At 41.3% G+C, this 20,770-nt stretch overlaps 2 protein-coding genes across 9 annotated transcripts in view; one reads left to right on the top strand and one right to left on the bottom strand.

Moving 5' to 3' along the window:
- ITPR1 (inositol 1,4,5-trisphosphate receptor type 1) overlaps window positions 1-20,770 on the bottom strand; it is a 209,969-nt gene that overhangs the window by 41,723 nt on the left and 147,476 nt on the right. For all 7 annotated transcript variants that reach the window (XM_081183918.1, XM_081183917.1, XM_081183920.1 and 4 more), the window contains 9 exons: window positions 14,064-14,244; window positions 12,682-12,938; window positions 10,198-10,398; window positions 8,994-9,104; window positions 7,227-7,322; window positions 5,858-5,980; window positions 5,262-5,366; window positions 3,860-4,052; window positions 1,960-2,082 (listed from right to left, as the gene is read on the bottom strand). In XM_081183918.1, coding sequence (XP_081040044.1) covers window positions 1,960-2,082; window positions 3,860-4,052; window positions 5,262-5,366; window positions 5,858-5,980; window positions 7,227-7,322; window positions 8,994-9,104; window positions 10,198-10,398; window positions 12,682-12,938; window positions 14,064-14,244 — 1,390 coding nt within the window. The remainder of the gene's footprint in view (window positions 1-1,959; window positions 2,083-3,859; window positions 4,053-5,261; window positions 5,367-5,857; window positions 5,981-7,226; window positions 7,323-8,993; window positions 9,105-10,197; window positions 10,399-12,681; window positions 12,939-14,063; window positions 14,245-20,770) is intronic.
- Window positions 1-20,770, top strand: part of LOC308581646 (uncharacterized protein) — a 136,120-nt gene that overhangs the window by 68,936 nt on the left and 46,414 nt on the right. The gene's annotated exons all lie outside the window — the stretch shown is intronic.

The following is a 20,770-nucleotide window of genomic DNA, read 5'->3' as shown; positions in this document are numbered from 1 at the left end:
TTGCTTATTAACCTTTTGGCTACTATTTTTGGACGGAATAAGTGGTTGAGTACCTAAAAGTCTGTTGTGGTTAGCCAATGATCAGTCTGAAATGGCCCTGGCGCAAACAGCGCACTTTTGTTGCTCCTGTTCCTGTTTCAGAAAGCATCCGACATGAACTCCAATGCGGTAGCCAACATCAGTCAAAATACCCTTTTCATTTTAAATAAATATCTTGAAAACCTAGCTAGGAATGTGTCCTATGGGATCCAACAGAAATCACCTGACATTAGAGATACATGGTTGCTTGCCATCATTTTAAGGGAATTGGAGTTATACTGAAAGTGGGGCATGAACTCACCCTACTTCTTTCCCCGCCTTGTAAACAGGCTTTTGTATAGTTTCACAAACGTTACACCTTGAAGGGAAAGTGCTTAAAATAATAATATGAAGCAATTATTGCAATACCAAAGTTCTCATTGCAAGGGTCCCTCGTTGCCAGTTTGTGAGCACTCACACTTTCTCCTTCCATGGCCAAAAGTGGTGAAGTCCCACTTCCACATGTGGGAACTAGCTTACTTGTCAATGGCCCATAAGTCAAACAGTGGTGAAAATTGTGTGTGTGTGTGTGTTTAAAGACCTGGTTTTGGTTTCTTTCTACCATTTCTGCTCATTATCTTTTCAAGTCTCAGTAATGGGAACCTTGTGCTGAATTGCCTCATATAAATATACCAATTAATAAATTAATACAAAATAATGGATAGAAACCTGCATTAAAATGTGAAAGCTGTCATATTAATAAAACTCCAACTGAACTTGGAGCTCAACTCCAGGTGAAATCACGCCAACATTGATGCAAAAGCGTGTTATTACTTCTCTTTCCCAATAAGCCACGTAGAAATGTGACTTAACTGCAACATCCATTGTGAGGCACCCTTGTTTTATGTTTACAAAGTAGCTGCAGCGGAGCAAAGCTGGTAGGATGCAGCTCTAACATCACAGGCTATATTAATGAACCTAACATCCATTCCATAGCCACTGGTTATGTGTTTATGTTGTGCACTCAGAACATAACTTTCCGTGATATTCTGCTCTCTTGCGGCAGATATACACTGCAGATATAAATTGGTGCCATACTAGTTTAATGGTCATGATGTCCTCCAAAAACTCCCGGGAACTCTAGTTTTGTGAGACTCCTGAAAATTCTGAATCTGGGATCTGTTTTATACAGCTACCATCCTCAGGGTTCCCTGAGGCGAGGAACTACTGAAACCATTTTTAAGTAGGGAAATTTGCAGCTTCCAGTCTAACTTGAAGTGTACCATCTGGACTAGGATGCATGCTCTTTGATCAAAAACATCAAAATGAATATTAAAATTTGCATTTTGAGATAAAACACCTTTAGAACTCTGCATTTTGAGAGTCAACACTTCTCTCAGATCCTAATCTGACACACTGCTTGAGATGTAAAGGTAAAGGTAAAGGACCCCTGACAGTTAAGTCCAGCCACGAACGACTCTGGGGTTGTGGCGCTCATCTCACTTTACTGGTCAAGGGAACTGGTGTTTGTCCGCAGACAGTTTTTCTGGGTCATGTGGCTGGCATGACTAAGCCACTTCTGGTGAAACCAGAGCAGCGCACGGAAATGCCGTTTACCTTCCCACCAGAGCGGTACCTATTTATCTACTTGCACTTTGATGTGCTTTTGAACTGCTAGATTGGCAGGAGTTGGGATTGAGCAATGGGAGCTCACCCCATTGCAGGGATTCGAACCGCCGACCTTCCGATCAGCAAGCCCTAGGTTCAGTGATTTAGAGCACAGCACCACCCCTACATCCCTTGAGATGCAGAGTGTGCTTAATAATACAACTGATAAAAATTCGCCAGTACTAAGATGCTTAAGTTAGCCGCCGCCATCCACCTGCATTGTGCTTTGATTTTTGTGAAAAACTACATTTTATAACTTTGAAATACTAGTACCTCCTTTGACTCCTTTAAAAGGATAGAAAAATGCTACCAAAAGATTCATAAGGACTGCAAGGTTAAAGGAAATACTGCTCCAGAAGGACATGTTGCGCGAGCACCAGTACAGTATATGCTGAGCTGCAAAAAATAAAAAATAAAAATGTTTACAAGGGATTCAAAGTTCAAGATTGCCCCTAACAATGAATAAATCAACAGAGATCATTGTATTGCCAACTTTTCCTAGAATCACACACTGTGAACTGTAGTAATCTTTATTATTTGATTTAAAGTTTGTGCTTTAATTGTTGTTTGCAGAGTCCATAAGTTCAGGGCATTTGCTTCCTAGAGAACCTTTTTTCCGATCAAAGGCCATACTGAACAGAAACCAACTTTTTATATAAACACTTGGTTTACAAGCACCAGGAGAGCAAAAGTTGATCGTGCGTTAAAAAACACAAAAAGGTCAGAATGTGCTGACTGCATGCCATGGCACTCTGCGCTGTGTGAACTTTTGAGACCGACACACCCTCATTTCCACTTCCAGCCTTTATTCTCTGCAGTGGAAGTGGTTGCTTCAGAGCTAAACCAGATAATTGCATTATGCATTTAATGTGTGACTGGTTTCTGTTTACTAAATGGTAGCTGTGGGACCAGATTGGGACCACAACGTTCAGGATGGAGGACAAGAGAAGATTTGACCCTTTAGTCCTGTTATGGTCCTGCTTGGGATCACCCAGCCACAGATGCTATTCTGCGGCTGTGTAGGGAGAGTGGTGCAACCCAAACTGTGGCAGGGGAATAATATCCCTCGGCTTCCATGGTATAGTCCTGATCTAGATCACCCTTCCCACACCAGCTATTTAGTAAACAAACATCAAGTATAGCTTATAGGTTTAATGTCACATCAAGTTTGGTCCCTGATCATTACATTGCCAAACTTCAAAGTGATGCAGTGGAATGTGAGCTTTAGAAAATGTCATAACCTCAAACTGAGAAAGCAACCAAGATATAAGTGGACCATTGTGCCAAGCAGATGCAGCTGTCTCAGAGGTTTCAACTTCCTGTCTACCTAAGTCCAGTATTGCTGAATGTAATGTTTGGTTCTTATTTATAAGTTCTTCTCCTTTCGCCACTATATCAGCTGAAATTATGTAGCCGCAAAAACAACTGTCACAGATGTGAGCTTTTGTAGTTTGGACATGGGCATGGTGCAGGAGAACAGTGATAAGCGTCTCCTGTGACTATATACATCTGAAATTTTAAAGCTAATTTGATCAGAGGAGCAGCACTGTGAGACAGCTGGAGTTGCTATTAGCCCTGCAGGCAATCTGTACTATATTCTCTCCCCAAACTCCACCCTGAGCTGATAGTAGCTTTGTACATTAAGAGGTCTACATCCAGGAAATACTGCAGAAAAGGGTGCAGCACACTTTCTCAGAGAGCTACTTCCCCAAATTAGCATCCCAATGCAGCTGCTTGAAGTAAAAAGCAAAGCAAAACCCCACAGGAGATTGTGAACACAGATCTCCTCTGTCATGTCTAGTTTAGTCCTTATGTAACATATCTGACAAGAATCCTAGGGCAAATTGCCCCTAAGATTAATGGCTGGCCATTCCCTTCCCAATGATATCCATCTACATAATCTTCTGGCTGCTTCAAAGCATTTGTTTTCACAATAGTAATCGGGAAACGTAATGCTGGAAACACACAACAATATGCACAGCTAATGATTAAACCAAGTCTTTCTGAAAATATTTAAGATACTGAAAGCAAAATTACATGGAGAATAATTTTGTGTGAGGATGAAATTCCCCAGAGGCTGAAATTGCTTCTCTGACACAGAGAAGAACTTTGCAGTCTCTCAGATCAAGAATTAGTATCTTGAAAAATCGCCTTTGGCAGCAATCCAGTTTACCTCTGAGTTTCTTTTGCCAGTTCATTTCATTGAAGAGGTCTTCTGATCTCAGGAAAAAGTCATTTATCTTACTGCCTTGCTCATCCCTCTCGGTAGTATAGTACACCCGTAGTTTAGATTCCTTCGTGAGGAACTCACATATACTGGGCACAGGGAAAACTATTTGCTCCATGGTGCGATCTGATCTAACAATCTATAGAAGACAGGATTTAAGTATTACTTCGTATGGCTGCCCCTTAAAACGAGAATGTATCATCCCCCACGATGCAAACTCTTCTTTTATCAGAACCTCACTTATGCAGTAGACCTGCTACTCTCCTCACAAAAATACTTCATGATTTCCATTAGTGTAACACCATTTACTGTAGGTTTCTTCCTTTTGTTTCAGTAACATTTCAAGTCCAAAAAGCTGGGTCATTTCCATATACAATATTATATACATATATCATTATGGTTGATGGCCAGCTATTCCTTTGTTAGGCAAATTTAACAGTCCAGGGTGGTTAAATTATGTTTCCATTAAAAAAATGAGTTAATGGTTATTTGGTGTCCTGAAAGCTAAGGACCTTTCTCTCTCTGTTTTTGAATGATACTCTGATCAGAGCTTAGAAGAATGAAAACATGTGTAAGAGATGGGATAAAAAAACAGGTTTTCATTTGGAATTTCTAAAAACAGAAGAACAGATACGAGAAGATGAAACACTGTGCCATGTCTCTCATTAGCAGTGCTTTTTTTAAAATAAATAAATGAGGTGCCAATACTCCCATGGATACCAGGACAAAATGACTGCAATGACAGTGGGGGCGGGGGAAGGTGACAGATTTCTGTCCTGGTGAGTACAATCACAAAGGAGGACTGCTCATTGGGATCTGAGGGCAACAGTTCTGCTGGGATACAGGTTGGTTCTGGTGTTCAGTATTTGCAAATATACCAAATGTCTCCAACACTCACCCCTCAGTGAACAGTGCTTACCCAGAACAAATCAAGCCAAACAGTCCTTCCCCTGCTTAAGTGGGGGATATCTCACAGTATGAAATTTTGTGTGTATATCTCTAGTACAATTGCACAGAGCTATGTAGCATAAGATCTATGTGGCTAATCCGTCTTGTCTAAAGCTCACCACAAGGACCATTTTTTAAATTTATAAAATGTTTGATTGAGAAAAGAATTGGCAAACCCAATTAAATTCAAAAGAGGATGGAATATAAGCCAGTTTAGAACATATTGGATAGCATTGTATTTGCTATAATATTCCATAGGTGCAAGTTGTTTTTGATGTAGTACATCTGCATTGTATTGTTTGCACAGGACACTTCTGCTGGTGTTCCCGCCTAATTTTAAAACAATTTCTTGGTTTATCTTTCCAAGCGAAGATTACCCAGAATTTCCTGTAGCCTTTACCTCAATCTGAGCTGTGTGCTTAGCATAGAATTCCAAAGCTTCATCTCCATCAATTTGACCTCCAGGCTTCAACATGTTCTGCAACTCTTTGTTATGACGAGCGAGCTAAAATAAATGAATAGTACATTTGGTGATAGTGGCCTGCATCTCAATGAAAATGTACTTGCATTTTCTTTGTACTTTTCCAGGTGTTGGCTGGTCAGGGTAACTTAAAATATATTTTTTTCTTGAAGTGGCTTAAAGCTGTTTTGAATCTGTGCTCCCTAAGTTACAGGTGTAGCATTTCAGTGGTAAACCAGAAATTTAGTACAAACAGCACCAATGGGAGGCACCAGTCTGTGAAACTTTATGCAACATTTCTGCCAGTGGAATGAATCTATGCTGACCTCATTACTCTCCTGGTCATTTGTGTACGAAAACATGATCAGCGTGCAGAATCAGTACATCTGGGCTGTCCCAACAGAGATCAGATTTCCTGAATCTGCGCACTTGAGCCCAAATGATAGGTTGCACAAGGCCATGCCTATATTTGGGTATAGGGCCCTGCTACTAATAGAATGTGCCACAAAATTCTCCTTGCATAAATGCAATTGTACCTGATGGGCTAATATGTAAATATTATGCCCCACATTTCTAGGAGATGCAGCAAGATCTTCACCATTCTCTCCATCCTCAAACTCAACTTCACCTTGCAGATATGCCTTCTTAATCACTTCAACCTGGGGAGAAAAGATAAATACAACACTCAAAACTGTGGTGTTGGTGATGGTGTGAGAGACAGAAATACCAAGGCCAAAGCCAAAACATACTGCCAGTGGACAACTCCTCTAAAGAAATTTCACATTCATTGCTCCCTCCCTCCCTCCTGAAGTAGAGGTCTCCGTTTCAAGTTATAAAAAGGTTGGTTTTTCCGTTTTGTTTTGTCTTTAAAGCAGCTGGTATTTGCTGTCAAATTGAGTCTACATTACGAATCACTTGACTCAGTGGAATAGGAGCCAAAATAAAGACTGAAACTTTATCCCCAGCTCACCCCTTTGTTGCTGGATAATAAATACATTGCATCACACACCCGTCTCGGACTACTGCCATAACCAAGGCACAATGTGGTGAGTTTATAGACTTTCAGCCCTGCACTTTGGAATCCCAGAGCTGACGTTTTGCTGTTTATTAATGCTGGATGGAACAAAACGCTTAGAAGCTGTTAAATGGCTTTTGTCTCAACTCCTCGTCAAATTGATATCTAGTTGTGATAGATTATTTGAATCCAAACACTGTCACCCCTCATCAACACAGGATGTTTTCATATGGGTGTTGATGGATCAGTGCACTTCACGCTTGCAAGGTTTCCATTTCTTTTTTACAGCGTTGCCAACTACCCATTTGTGATATCTCAATGACTCACTTGCAAATTAAGCAGCCATACTACTATGCAGCTGATTAGCAGTTACATCAAAATAAATTTGAGGATGCAGAGAGGACCGTCATGGAACCTCAGATGTTTCCCCTCCCTCTGCTATCTGATCTTCAAAGAAGCAGGCAGAGTGGACCACCATAGCTTTCCAGGCTGCCAAGAGCTACTGAGCTCTTAGCCCCAAGTTGCCCAGGAGATAATTTCACAGGAATTTGTCAGAAGAGAACTGTACAACAATGCTTCTCAAATCTTCCAAATCCTTATAGGCTCTGATGCTGCACAAACAGTGCTTTCTGGATGCACCCTTTTACTTTTTAATCTCACTTGGAAAAATTAATTTCCCCATCCTCAACTGACCCGTGTGCTTATGAACTCCCCCAACATCTTTGCAGTCCACTTCAAGAGTTCAGTGAGTGGAAGTAATTACTTTACTTAGATCCTGAACTTAGTATGAACTTAGCCACCCAACCAGCAGCAAGATTATCGTATACTGCCAAATTCGCCTTTGCCACCACAACCCCTGAAAATTTGGAGGCGTATCCTTGGAAACATACCAATTCTTTGGGTCTCATATTATACAGGATCCTTTCTGCGTTCTCACTGTCGTGCCTACTTTCCATTATTGCCAAGAGTAACTTAGAGGCATTGTTCTGGTAAAAGTCAAAGAAAGATATCTGATGAATAGTTGAATGTGTTATAAAAACGGAAAGAAGTAAAAAAGACAACCCACAGATCTATGTGACTATTTCCAGCTGCATAAACCTGTCAAAGCAACGAAGATGAGCAAATGTGAAAGACCGCAAGGTATCATAAAGTTGAAATCTAACACGATTTATACTAAGAAGCAATGATGTCATTTAGATACATAAATACAATGAAAGTAGGTTTCAGGCAACACACAAAAGATAGCTGCATCTTTTCTCCTTTTAAACTGTGAAGTCAAGTGTCTATCAGTTTGGAAGCAGAATAGGACCACTATAAACAATAAGGGAATGGTTTTTTGTGTGTGTTGTTGTTGTTGTTTTGCATTTGGGGCACTCCCTAAATATGCGGAAGTATAGATATTTATACATTAAAAGATTTTTAAAAACAAAACAAAACAAAAACAACCTATCTGTTAACCTGTGAGCTGACAGAATACTGATGGCAGCTGAGCTTGAAAGGGGAAAAATATAAAGAACCACAAATTGGTTGAAATCAGGTGAGACTGTGTACACATTACCACCTTAGGACACAGTGAGGTAGCTTTCTCCCTACTGCATTTCAAGTCACAATTGAACTTTGCTGTACACATCAGTATGCTTTGGTATATATCCATGCCACCCACTGCCTGTCTGCTTCAGTGGGCACAGGTGTTTTCCATGGTGTAAGTCGCCTGCTTGGTTTCCTGATATGGTTTCAAATCAGACTGAAGCTGGATTTCTTTTGGGGGCGGGGAGAGAATACATCAAACCACATTATTTCACAAGAAACTACAGGATCGCTCTACACCTCCTGTAATATTGGGTATGCACAGCACACTGCAACACTGTGTACTAGACACAGATGGTAGTTGACCCATCTCCAATATAGCGTGAGGGGACTCAATGGGACTTTTTCCTTTCCTATCTTGCTTTCCTATCCTGTCTTGCTTCTCCCAACTGCAATTAGCACCAGAAGTCCCCCCTATGTTAAGTTCTGTATATAAAAATTATGTTAAATTCACAATGCAGAAGTCGATGCTGGCAGCAAGGTCAGCAACTATGTCCAGCAATTATGCACTAACGCAGAGTAGAGGCTCCACTGATTTAATTGCAACTCAAAGTTGAGCCTAACCAACGGATCAGGATCAGCACTGGATGGCTTGCCCAAAGTAGCTATTGATCAATAGATGACTGGCCCCTTTGTCCTGTTCCCTCAACATCTATATTCTGCCTTAAATTGTAGGACAGCTGTGCATAAGACCACCTGATGGTTTCTGTCACAGGACTGGTTATGTATACAGCTCTGATCACATGTCCTAAGCCCCTTAACAGGCTGAAATAATTTTGCAAGTTACAGTATCATAGCTAAGTAATTGTACTTAATGTTCTCCTTGAAATTCAGGTTTTGAATGTATGAAATACATTCCATATCTTAAATTAAGAACAGGCAAGCTGTTTGAAACAAAATGTTATGAAGTCTTTATTTTAAAATGATTTTTTAAAAAATAATAATCCCATGTGATAGCAAACTGCCCAGGGCACTCAAGGAGCCTGCTAGGGTTATCAAGATCTGGATAGAAGCTTTTGCTTTTTTGTTGTGATACTACCGTCCATCTTCAGAGTTGAGTATCCACTTGCCTTCAGTTCTAATACTAGATCCATCCGCTTCTTTCCCAGAGGGTTGATATCATTGAGAATTAATGCTGTAATTATATCTATACCATTGGACTCATGAGTAGCGATGCAGTTCTGCACAGGGGAGAAAGAAACGTAAAAAGAAGAAACCTTTTTTAAGTGGCTAACAAGAAAACATAACTTTTCTTCCCAAAGTCCTATTAAGTCTCTCTCTGCCCACCACTCCCATGAAGAGTTCCATAGGGAAGAATTCAACTTCGTTATTACACTAATGCAAAGGAATTTCTTCCCTTTCCACTCCGTGTGCGTAGCCCATGTTGTCCCAAAACCTCCTCAAGAAAGTTGGAGAAAACCCCAGAATAGATTGAGCAGGGGAGGGGGGAACAGGGGCAGGAGGAGGGGAAAGTGTCCCATTGAGCAAAGAGAAATCAAAATGCTCACAGAGCATTCTACTTAATGCTACTTTCATTTCAGCCCATAGTAAGCTAAACTACTGGGCTTCCCATTTGTTAAAGGTAAAGGTAAAGGTAAAGGTAAAGGACCCTTGACATTTAAGTCCAGTCATGAACGACTTTGGGGTTGCAGCGCTCATCTCACTCTATAGGCCAAGGGAGCCGGCGTTTGTCCACAGACAGCTTCCGGGTCATGTGGCCAGCATGACTAAGCTACTTCTGGTGAACCAGAGCAGTGCTCAGAAACACCGTTTACCTTCCCGCTGGAGCAGTACCTACTTGCACTTGACGTGCTTTCGAACTGCTAGGTGGGCAGGAGCTGGGACCGAACAACAGGAGCTCACCCCGTTGCCGGGATTCGAACCACCAACCTTCTGATCGGCAAGGCCTAGGCTCTGTGGTTTCGACCACAGCACCACTCGTGTCCCTTTTGTTACCTTACTACAAATCCAACTATTCTCTATTTGCACCAAGGTATTTTCAGAGCCTCATGCTGAGACCAGCTATTCCCCTGGTCTAAGAAAGAGTTGGGGGTTCTCACTAATGAGGATGCTCTGTTCTAGACTTCTCATTTATGATTTCTTTGGGGTGTTGTAGTTAAGCAGCACACTTTGGAACGATTGGTGGTATGGGAATGGATGCCACTTTGAGCTCCCTTCCAACAGTTCTGTGATAAGTTCTTAGGGTTCCAAATTGTACAGGAGATTCCCACTTTTGCGACTACGACACGTTTTCTACTGCAATAACTGGATTACCTGGTTTTCATGGCATGGTCCCTGGCAGTACTCAGTCAAACTTTCCAGTGTCTGGTTGATCAATGCTACATTTTTCTCATTAATGTACAGCCCAAGAAGTCCAAGTCCTCCAGTTGTGCTTCCACAGATACAGTCCAGAAACTGCAGGGTCTCACACACTAAGTTGTAATTTGTCTTGTTGTTTTGACAACGCAGGAAATTCTATAGATGAATATGAAATAATGGAGAGGGGAAAGTTCAGTTTCATTTTTGAACATTGATGCTGGTCAAAAGAAATCAAAATGTGATATTTTTTTTGCAACGGATTCACAGTTTTCCATTCACGCATCACTTTCTAAAAGCACTAATGAACATGATCTCAGTGGTGATCCAAGCCCCTCAACACACCCATAGATAAATATTTAGGGCTTTTGACTTTTGTAATGTTTTGCAAGTGCCTATAGGTCGATTACACTCATTTCTCTCCCCTCAAAACTTTCCTTTTAGTTAGTTGTCTTTGATCTATAAAGAGCAACATGTTTTCATTACACCCACTCAAAGTTCCTGCAGATTACAGCTAGTTAGAAATTCCCTCTTTGAGCTTAATTCTTTTATTTTTCCCTCATGCTTGCTAAGTATCTTTGTTCCTAAGTCAGCATCTGGGGCAAGCATTTTTGGACACATGCCAAGACTCACTGCCAACCCCAGAGGGGTTGTCACATGTCTGCCTATGATATGGGGAGATAGATGAAAGTATGCTGGTATCTGGGGTAGGGGAAGATAAGACAAGCAAGCCTGAAGATGGAAAGAGAGATCAGACATCTTTATGCTATTCTCTTATCCCCTTCCAGCAGTGGAAGTCTGAGGGAAATGTTTCTTGCCCATTGCTTTAGCTGCCATTTAATGCCCTGTTGGTAACTGGAAAGCATTTGATCCTGGATGACCGGGACAACTGGGTGTGCAACAATGAGATCCTGACTTAGTCTACCACATCTAAGGGATGCATTCACCATATTTGGGTTATATTCAACAGTGTCTTGTTCATGGAGGGCTCTCTGATAAAAGGGGAAACTCCCAGAAATGGAAGCAGGGAGCTGGCTGGTTTTTTGGCTGACCGCACCCTTCAGTCTTTAGCCACCACCACTCCGCCCAAAAAAATCTGTTCCAGAGGGTTAGAAAAACCATCCAGAAAAGCATGAGATGGGTGTGTGAGGGTATATTTTTTAAAATTGCCTTCTTCCCTGTTCCATGCACTGAAGCCTCTGCTGAATCAAGCCTTCAGTGAATGGAGGAACACATCTGGCTACAAACCATCATCACCCGCAGCCTAAATTTGATGAGGGTCTATTAGGATCCCACTTCCCTTGATAGGCATTCTATCAGTCACCCACTTTTTAGTGTATGCACCTGGTTTTGTGGCCACCAGGATACTGGCCAGGGAAGGCTGCAAGGAAGAACACTGTGCCAATTCTGAAGCAATTTCATGCTCCTCATTTTAAGGAGCTGTTTTTGATCTTTGTGATTTTAACTGATTTGGGTCTAGGGTGTCTTTAAAATCTCCTGCTTCGTATGAATCCATTCATGGTGTTTTAGGCTTAAAACTATAAATGACCCAGCTCATGCCTGTGAGATTTGTTTGAGATGCTTTGCTTATAGCTTTTGGCACGGGAAAATATGTCTCAGCACTGCATGTTTCAAAATAGTCTCAAAGATTGTGGAGCTTCAAAGAAAACATATTGTCAGGTTTTCAGTTCATTGGTTAGACCTGGAACCTTTAACAAGCCTAATGCAGAACAAACAGCCCATCTATTGTTAAGCACTGTGAAATTATCACAATCAAAACTGGGCCACACAGATAAAACAGTAGACAGACCTATCTTCTTGGATCAAAGTAAACCGCACCGAATCAAGATGATCAGGGATAATCTTTAGAGGGAAGCTACATGAATCAACCCTCTTCATGGATCACTGCCTTATCATGGCGCAAGGGCTTGAATAACAAGCTATGGCCACCCAAGATGGACAGGTCATAGCCGAGAGTTGTGATCCACCCGGAGAAGGAACTGGCAAACCACTCCAGTATTTTGCCAAGAAAACTCCATGGGCATAAAAAAGGAGAAGCTTTGAGAAGAAAGTCAGAGTTTCCAAGGCATGCTATGGTTCATGGGGTCAAGGAGAGTCGAACACGACTAAGACGACTAAACAACAACAACATGAATCAACATCTCCCCATGCTTCCTTGCCTCTAGCTGGTTTCCACTCAGGAAGGGACAATGGAAATATCACATGGGCTTCAGTTCCAAGCTACCACACTCCATCAGAGAAACACTTTGCTCCTCAATGAGCTGGCAACAACATGTCTTGGGAAGGAACTGCTGTTCATTTAGGGGTAAAGTAGCATATGTCTCCATGCCCTCAGCTCAAGTGAGATGTCTGCTTTTCTACTGAGAGGCTGGCAGAAAACCTTTTTTGTAGAGCTGAGCCTGAAGATGCTGCATAGCCTACCTGCAGGTCCCGGTTGTGGTTTTCACACAGCAGCTGCAAAAACCGCAAGATGGGCTGCATTATTGTGATAACAGGACTCATCTCCAGTTCGTCTTTGTTTTTGTCTGCTGCAGACTGTGCGCCATCTGCAGCTGAATAATGGTCGTCGGGATCAGCTTCCCTCCTGTAAGTGTTGTATGCCTTCCTTGTAGCAGCAGAGGCTTCAACCAACTGATCTCGCACCTCCTCTGTTATTTGGGTCATGGGTTCTCTCAAAGCTACAGAACACAGAGACAAAGGTCCATTAGCAAACAACAACCAAGCAGAGTCAAATCAACATTTTTCAGCGTGTTGACACATCAACCTTTGTAATTAATCCAAATTAATGCTGTAAGTTTTACTGAGGCAGCCTGATTTGGTTTATACTACCCCACAAGACACGGCAATATCCTTTCTGTAAATGTGAAGGCTGTTCCCTAAAGAATAGATAAGCACCCACCATTACAGAACACGAATTAAATGAGATTTAGAGCAAAAAACAGGATTTGAGAAGTTTTATGGGGAAGCTCCAAAGTTCAATTCTTGGAATCTCCATGTAGTGCTGGGGCATACTGTGTATACAATACTGAGCTAGATGGACTTTGGTCTGTGTCCCTATGATCCTATCATACTCATGTCCATGCTATTCCCCCTGCCCAACCCTGAATGCTTGCATCTGGTGCCTAAGTACATGCTGCAGGGTGACTGATAATGCAAATAGGTTCTTCAGATATTGCAGCAGGGCTTTCTAACGAGTATTGAATTTTCAGTAGTACATCCTGATTAAATAGTGGGGAATGGCAAGAATATGTGCTGGCATTTTGAAGCCAACTGACAATGACAAATTTCATACATGAGGGGAACCAACCCCACAACAGAACACCTGACCGTAGGCATGTAAAGTGCCATTAGAAAGCAACCTTTTCTGTTTCTTCCAGTGTCATGTTATTGACAATAAACAGTATGTACTGATGCATCAGACATGTACGTTATAATGATTCCAAAGGAAAAGAGACGTTTGAGACTGCCAGTGCCCATCTCAATTCCTCTCTTATTACAAATGGAGAATATGGGACATCTGTTTTTAGCTACAGAATCCTAGACCTATTGCACGCAGAGCAGAGTGTTAAAAACAAGGATTAAGCAACATGTCAAGCTACTCAAGCTGGCTGGCCCTTTAATGCTAAAAATACCTGTCACCACTACAGCAACTGCCACATCCCAAATGGATGAAGGAGGAAAGCAGTGCCATGGTAGGGCTGCATTTTTAACTTCCATGTTGTGGACCAGAACCTCTGGATCAATAAAATAATTCACTGAAGGGTTTGATTTTCATAGTCTTCATTACACCACTGGAGAATTACCTCTTTTCCTGGCTGGTACATCTCTGTCCGAGTCATCATCTTTCTTTTTATTTCCTAAATCACTAGTGTTAACTGTGACTGTAGCCTTGATCTCTTGCTGAGCCACTTTCATGCGGTCGTAAAAAACTTTGAAGAATTTTTCCGACTTTTTATCTTCTGTTAGTCGGCAAAAGAATGAGTGCTACAGAAACAACAGAGATGCAGAACACCTTAAATGGTAAAATCCAGTATCAATGGCACATAGATACCATGTAGTGAACCCCACAGTCACTGACTGAGCTTCTGTTAATGAAATAAAGCAAGTGAAGGCCCCAGAGCCAAATGCAGCTCTTAAAGAGTATCAAAATGCTCCCAACTGCAATATTCAGGGCAAGAAATGAGGGAATAAATGTTATGGAAATGGGTATTATTTGGAATACGCTTAGTAAGGGAGGTTTGGCCGCCACCTTTACCTCTCCTCAAAGCAATCCTCCTGTGAAACCAGATGCTGGCCCCAGGGTTGTATGCTTATAATTGCTGGTGAAAGGAAGATATTCGAATCATGGAATACTGAGAAAACACTGCAGATCCTTCAAAGGATGTGAAATGTCAGTTTGGCTACAAAAGATTGCATTTTTAGACACTTCTCAACACATCTGGGATTAGGGGTTAGCACTTCTGGGCCAGAGGGATTGTTTGTTTGTTTGTTTAGCACTTACCTTACAGAATTTGCCGGTTTGATATGATATACTACATATGATGCTTTCAGAAGGGACAGGGAATACTCTTTAAACCTGGCATGAATGCTGCTGATGCATGGGAAAGAATATTCTCTAGTCATAGTCAGACCTAACGTTAGTGTTTCACTTACATTTAGTGTTCATATCATTTTGATGTGGAGAAGTCAAATAAAGCACCATTTCCCCCAAAACTGTGTGGAATACAGATCAAAGACTGTGTGCATGGAGGAAGCTAGAGCAAGCAGCCAGGGACTACATCTGACAGCTATCTGATGAAACCAATATGCTGTTACGTAAATCAGGAACAAAGCTTAAAGCATGACTGCAGGATGAACTTGTAAGTGGGTCACCTTATGCGGAGTATTATGAAATTAGTTAGCATTCTGCAGTGGCTCATGTTGCAACAGCTTCTCCTACAGCTGACTGACACAAAGTCAGATTTATTGGAAAAGCAAATCGAAAAGAGGAAAAGAAGAGGACGATGGCAATACATCCTCTGAGATGCAGAGAACACAAGGCTGTCCCCTGCATGGTGCCCTTTAATCACTCTCCAGAGAAATTGTGTGGCAAGGTGACTTTGAAATATGGGTAACATCATTTCCCCTTACTTTATGGAAGTGTAGGCAGATAAGGCAGCTGTCACAAATACTATGTGAGGCTTCGTAAGAAGAGATTTTTGATACTAAGGACAAACAATTTATTGACTTGTTCTGCATGTGCACAGACTTCCCAGGGAATGCTGGACTGGGTGAATCTTAAGTGTGTGATTAGAAAGTCAATTCTCATATTCTTTGCACCAAAGGAGCAAAAGGGAGAGGATGCTGCAGCCATCCTCCTAAGACACATGGTCCTTTCCTGACATGCACCAATTAATTTCCAAAAATGCAGGGTAAAATGCTTAAGCTTGCCTAGAAGCCATACAGTCTCAACTATAAGTTTCTCCCGGACCCCAGATACATACATGATAAAGGGAGGATAAAGTAATGGAAGAACTCTGCACATGTTCAGAGGTACTTTCAGATGCTCTGCAGCTGAGTCAAGTTAAGCTCCTATACCAGGGGTCTGCAACCTTTAAGACAAAAAGAGCCACTTGGACCCGTTTCCGAAGAAAAAACAACAACTGGGAGCCGCAAAACCATTGCGACATTTAAAACAAATATATCTCCGGAGCCACGATCTGACAGCGGGCGGGAAGGTGACGTCGGGACGGTGCGTGACTAACGCACGCACCGCCCCCATGCGATGTCACAGCCAGTACAGCGCCCGCCACAGTGAGGAGTGTCGGGGCGCACAATGCGCCTCCTCCCCTCGCTAGTATATGCCCCGGAGCCGCAGCAAAGATGTAAAAGAGCCACATGCGGCTCCGGAGCAGCGGGTTGCAGACCCCTGTCCTATACTATCAGTAAGCCTCTATCAATGCAAGCACAGGCAGGCAGTAGTTTAAAGAAACTGCCTTAAAACTGGTCCACAAATCTAATTCTAATTAGATAGACAGCAAATAAATTATATTAAATAATTTACTAGACAAGAAGAAATGTAAAACCTGATTAGGCTACCTACTTTATTACAAAGAATTCAAGGAGTGAAGCAACATAACAGGGTGCATTATGCAGCTGCAAAACAGAGAATCTACCGGTAACTGCTAGTAAAAAGAGCTGCGTACACAACCATCCTCAAAAGTATAATGAACATGTGTTTAAAATGTCCTGAACATTTCCAAGAAGAAGACCTTCCTCAAACAAGCCAGCTGGGTACAAATATTGAGCAAACATGAACCACAGCAAACTGCATGCTATTAATTTTATTTGTTCAGAGATTATGCCTCCTTTGTCCTTATTTGGATGTTGATTTGCTTCCAGTATGCTGAATCTGGGTGGCTAGATAAAGATTTTGAAATATGTCTCCAACATTTCATGGATGAAAATAAAGACATTCTTAAGTATTTTTAACCCTAAAATTTTTAACTAATTTCATACAAAATATTAAAACATTTATGTGCTTCCCTTCCATTACACGGTGGTCAAATATTATGTATTATTTCTGTAGCTGTGTTAACTTATTCTGGCTTCTAAAGCTATACCAGCATGGTCAATAAACTGACCATAACAATTTAAAAACAAAAAGAACGAAATGTTTAATCCCATAATGGATCTGGGTTAACTTGTTAGAGAACTACAACTCAAAACACAACTAGCAACAACCTATTTTCTGGGGGGGGGGGAAATATTTATTTTATTTATTAAATTTATATACTGCCCTTCACAGAATAAAATACAAGATAAAATACACGTAAACAATTAAACCAAAACAAAGGTGCAATTGTTTAATTTAAAATAATGGCTAGTGTATCATGTTTTATTTATTACTTATTTATTGAATTTATGTTCCACCTTTTTCTCCAAGGAGCTCAAGGCGGAGTGCATGGTTTGTTCAGTTCCAAGAAAACTTTTTTTTATGAGGCAGAACTTCAGTCTGACTGTATTCTGCCTGAAATATTTAATCAGATGCTTTCTTTTGAATTGTCTTGAGCTAGCCTGCAGTAACTGGTTAACTGCATCTAGATGAAAAAAATAAAACACTGTGATAACAATATATAATTCATACTGTACGAATCTGAAAAAACTGCTTCAGTTTGGTATTTGTATCCTATTAAAATTTGTGGGAAATGCACTACTAAGACTAAGTGAAGTTAAAGTGACTGAATAAATATTAGAAACTGCAACACATCGGTTCTGGAAATGACAGTTTGTAGTCTTGCACACAGTAAGATCACAAGTCATTCTAGTGTTTCATGTCAGATTTTATCTGCCGAAAGAATATCGCCTTTTAGGAAACAGTGAAAGCTGTGCTGTATTTCACATACTATTGGCAGCTATATCTTTTCTCAGATTTAAAGACTGTTTCACTGCATTTCACACACAAAACTGTATATCCTATAGGGCACTTGTGCTTACAGCTCACATTGGATGAAGATTGTCCTAAAGTAGCAAATTCCACCTGGGTTAATTCCTTCACGCTGTATGCTAAGAGGCAATGTTGTGCTATTTTCTAGGCGTCAACAAGAACCAAAAGTTTGAAGCACCTTTGTCCTGTGAAGTGACTAAGAAACATGAGAACAGGCCTTTCCTGTGGTGGCTCCTTGCTTATGGAAGAGCTCCTTGCTCTTCCTAGGGAAGCTCACCTGGAACCTTTGTGGCATATCTTTAGGTGCCAGGCAAAAACATTCTTCTCCTCTCAGGCCTGTGGCTAATTATGCAGTCCATTACCTTTTAAACTGTATTGTTTTTATTGTTACTATGCTATGTATTTTTGTGTTTTTGTAAACTGCCCTGTGATTCTGAGATGAAGGATGGTATGTAACAACAACAACAACAACAACTTGAAGGTAACCTTTTCTGGTTCTGGGATATTGAGGGGAGCACTAAGGTTGTGTCTCTTGCCAGACTTAGGGTTTTCAATGTTTTCTTTAGCTATCCCCCAATAAAGAGTTATGAGCTAATGTAATCATATCTTCCTTCTATATATAGATGGGAGATCAACTGTCCTGTCTTGTCCATGCATGAAAGGTCTAAGTACAGGCACCTCAATTCCTTTATGTTTCTAAAGAAGTATTGAACCATGGCATCAAACAAGTGGTTGTTTTTGCTTACTTGCTTGCTTGCTTTTTAAAGGTCGCTAAACATCCCACTGTTATCTAGCCAGTTATTCATTAGCGTTGTCTCAGAAAAACTGTCGACAAGCAAAACGCTGGGAAACCCCTTGTAAGAAACCCCTGTGAGTTTCCCCAAGGCCTCAGCAGCAGCAGCAGCCACTGACCAGCCTTTTCCAATTCCAACTTGTTGAAAGTGCTTTCTAGACTTTTTGCTGAGGTCACATATTCAGCCCACCTGCTGTTCTTTGTCACCTCACACTCACTTATGCCTACATTGCTACTGCCTCTCCTCCTTTTCCTCTTATTAACAAGGTCCTGACATGTCTCAACAGTGGGAAATCACAACTTCCCCATGTTTCCCTAAAGGCACTGTTTGGAGCCTCACATTTACTTCCTTTTATCTTGTTTCTGGTGCTGCACGAACCCTTCTACTTCTGATTGGTAAGTTTACCCTGGAACTTACTTGCCTTTTCCCTTCCTTCTTTCTTTTTAGAAAAAAGAAGAAAACATTTAAAAGAAAACTGTACAGTCCCATATGCCAATGGTGACGGGGGATAACACTTCAGAGAACGAGTCAATGCCAGACATATGGCAAAGCCGGCTGCCATTGAAACTGCTTTTTGGAGGAACCACTGATAATCAGATGGTATTTTGTTTCACAACCAAATCATTTGCCATGAAACAAGAACTATCACATGACGTGCAGAGGTCATGAGGCATGCTTCACAAACGATGGGCATCAGTAACTACACATGCAGCCCAAGCACACTTTCATTTCTAAACAGAATGTCTTTCTTCTGGTAGGACATTTGAGATAATGATTGTGATTGATTGCCACAGAATTTCAGAAAAGTCATAGTAATTCACATATTTGAATTCTTGCCTTTCACAGCTTCTCTCCCACCCTCCCCACTCCTGATGCCCTCCAGATGTTTTGGACTACAATTCCCATAATCCCCATCCAGCACATTTGGACTGATGGAAATTGTAGTCCAAAGCATTTGGAGGGCGCCATTTTGAGAAAGGCTGCTCTACACTCCATTTAACCAAGCAAACCTTCCTATAGACTTGTGTCTTTCCTGTTGTTGTTGTTGTTTAGTTGTTTAGTCGTGTCCGACTCTTCGTGACCCCATGGACCAGACGCCAGGCACTTCTGTCTTCCACTGCCTCCCGCAGTTTGGTCAAACTCATGCTGGTAGCTTTGAGAACACTATCCAACCATCTCGTCCTCTGTCGTCCCCTTCTCCTTGTGCCCTCCATCTTTCCCAACATCAGGGTCTTTTCCAGGGAGTCTTCTCTTCTCATGAGGTGGCCAAAGTATTGAAGCCTCAGCTTCACAATCTGTCCTTCTAGTGAGCACTCAGGGCTAATTTCCTTAAGAATGGATAGGTTTGATCTTCTTGCAGTCCATGGGACTCTCAAGAGTCTCCTCCAGCACCATAATTCAAAAGCATCAATTCTTCGGCGATCAGCCTTCTTTATGGTCCAGCTTTCACTTCCATACAACACTACTGGGAAAACCATGGCTTTAACTATACGGACCTTTGTTGGCAAGGTGATGTCTCTACTTTTTAAGATGCTTGTCATTGCTTTTCTCCCAAGAAGCAGGTGTCTTTTAATTTCGTGGCTGCTGTCACCATCTGCAGTGATCATGGAGCCCAAGAAAGTAAAATCTCTCACTGCTTCCATTTCTTCCCCTTCTATTTGCCAGGAGGTGATGGGACCAGTGGCCATGATCTTCGTTTTTTTGATGTTGAGCTTCAGACCATATTTTGCACTCTCCTCTTTCACCCTCAATAAAAGGTTCTTTAATTCCTCCTCACTTTCTGCCATCAAGGTTGTGTCATCTGCATATCTGAGGTTGTTGATATTTCTTCCGGCAATCTTAATTCCGGCTGGGATTCATCCAGCCCAGCCTCTCGCATGATGAATTCTGCATATAAGTTAAATAAGCAGGGAGACAATATACAGCCTTGTCGTACTCCTTTCCCAATTTTGAACCAATCAGTTGTTCCATATCCAGTTCTAACTGTAGCTTCTTGTCCCACATAGAGATTTCTCAGGAGACAGATGAGGTGATCAGGCACTCCCATTTCTTTAAGAACTTGCCATAGTTTGCTGTGGTCGACACAGTCAAAGGCTTTTGCATAGTCAATGAAGCAGAAGTAGATGTCTTTCTGGAACTCTCTAGCTTTCTCCATGGGTCTTTCCTAGTGTGCTATATATTTCATTTTCCATCCTTTTCCAGACTCAACTATCCTAGCTGCACTTTTCGGTCTAACTCAGAATATCAATATCAATAATAATAATAATAATAATAATAATAATAATAATAA

Source organism: Podarcis bocagei, assembly GCF_964188305.1.
Source record: "Podarcis bocagei genome assembly, chromosome: 2".
NCBI lineage: Eukaryota > Metazoa > Chordata > Lepidosauria > Squamata > Lacertidae > Podarcis > Podarcis bocagei.
This window is presented reverse-complemented; position numbering and strand designations above follow the sequence as displayed.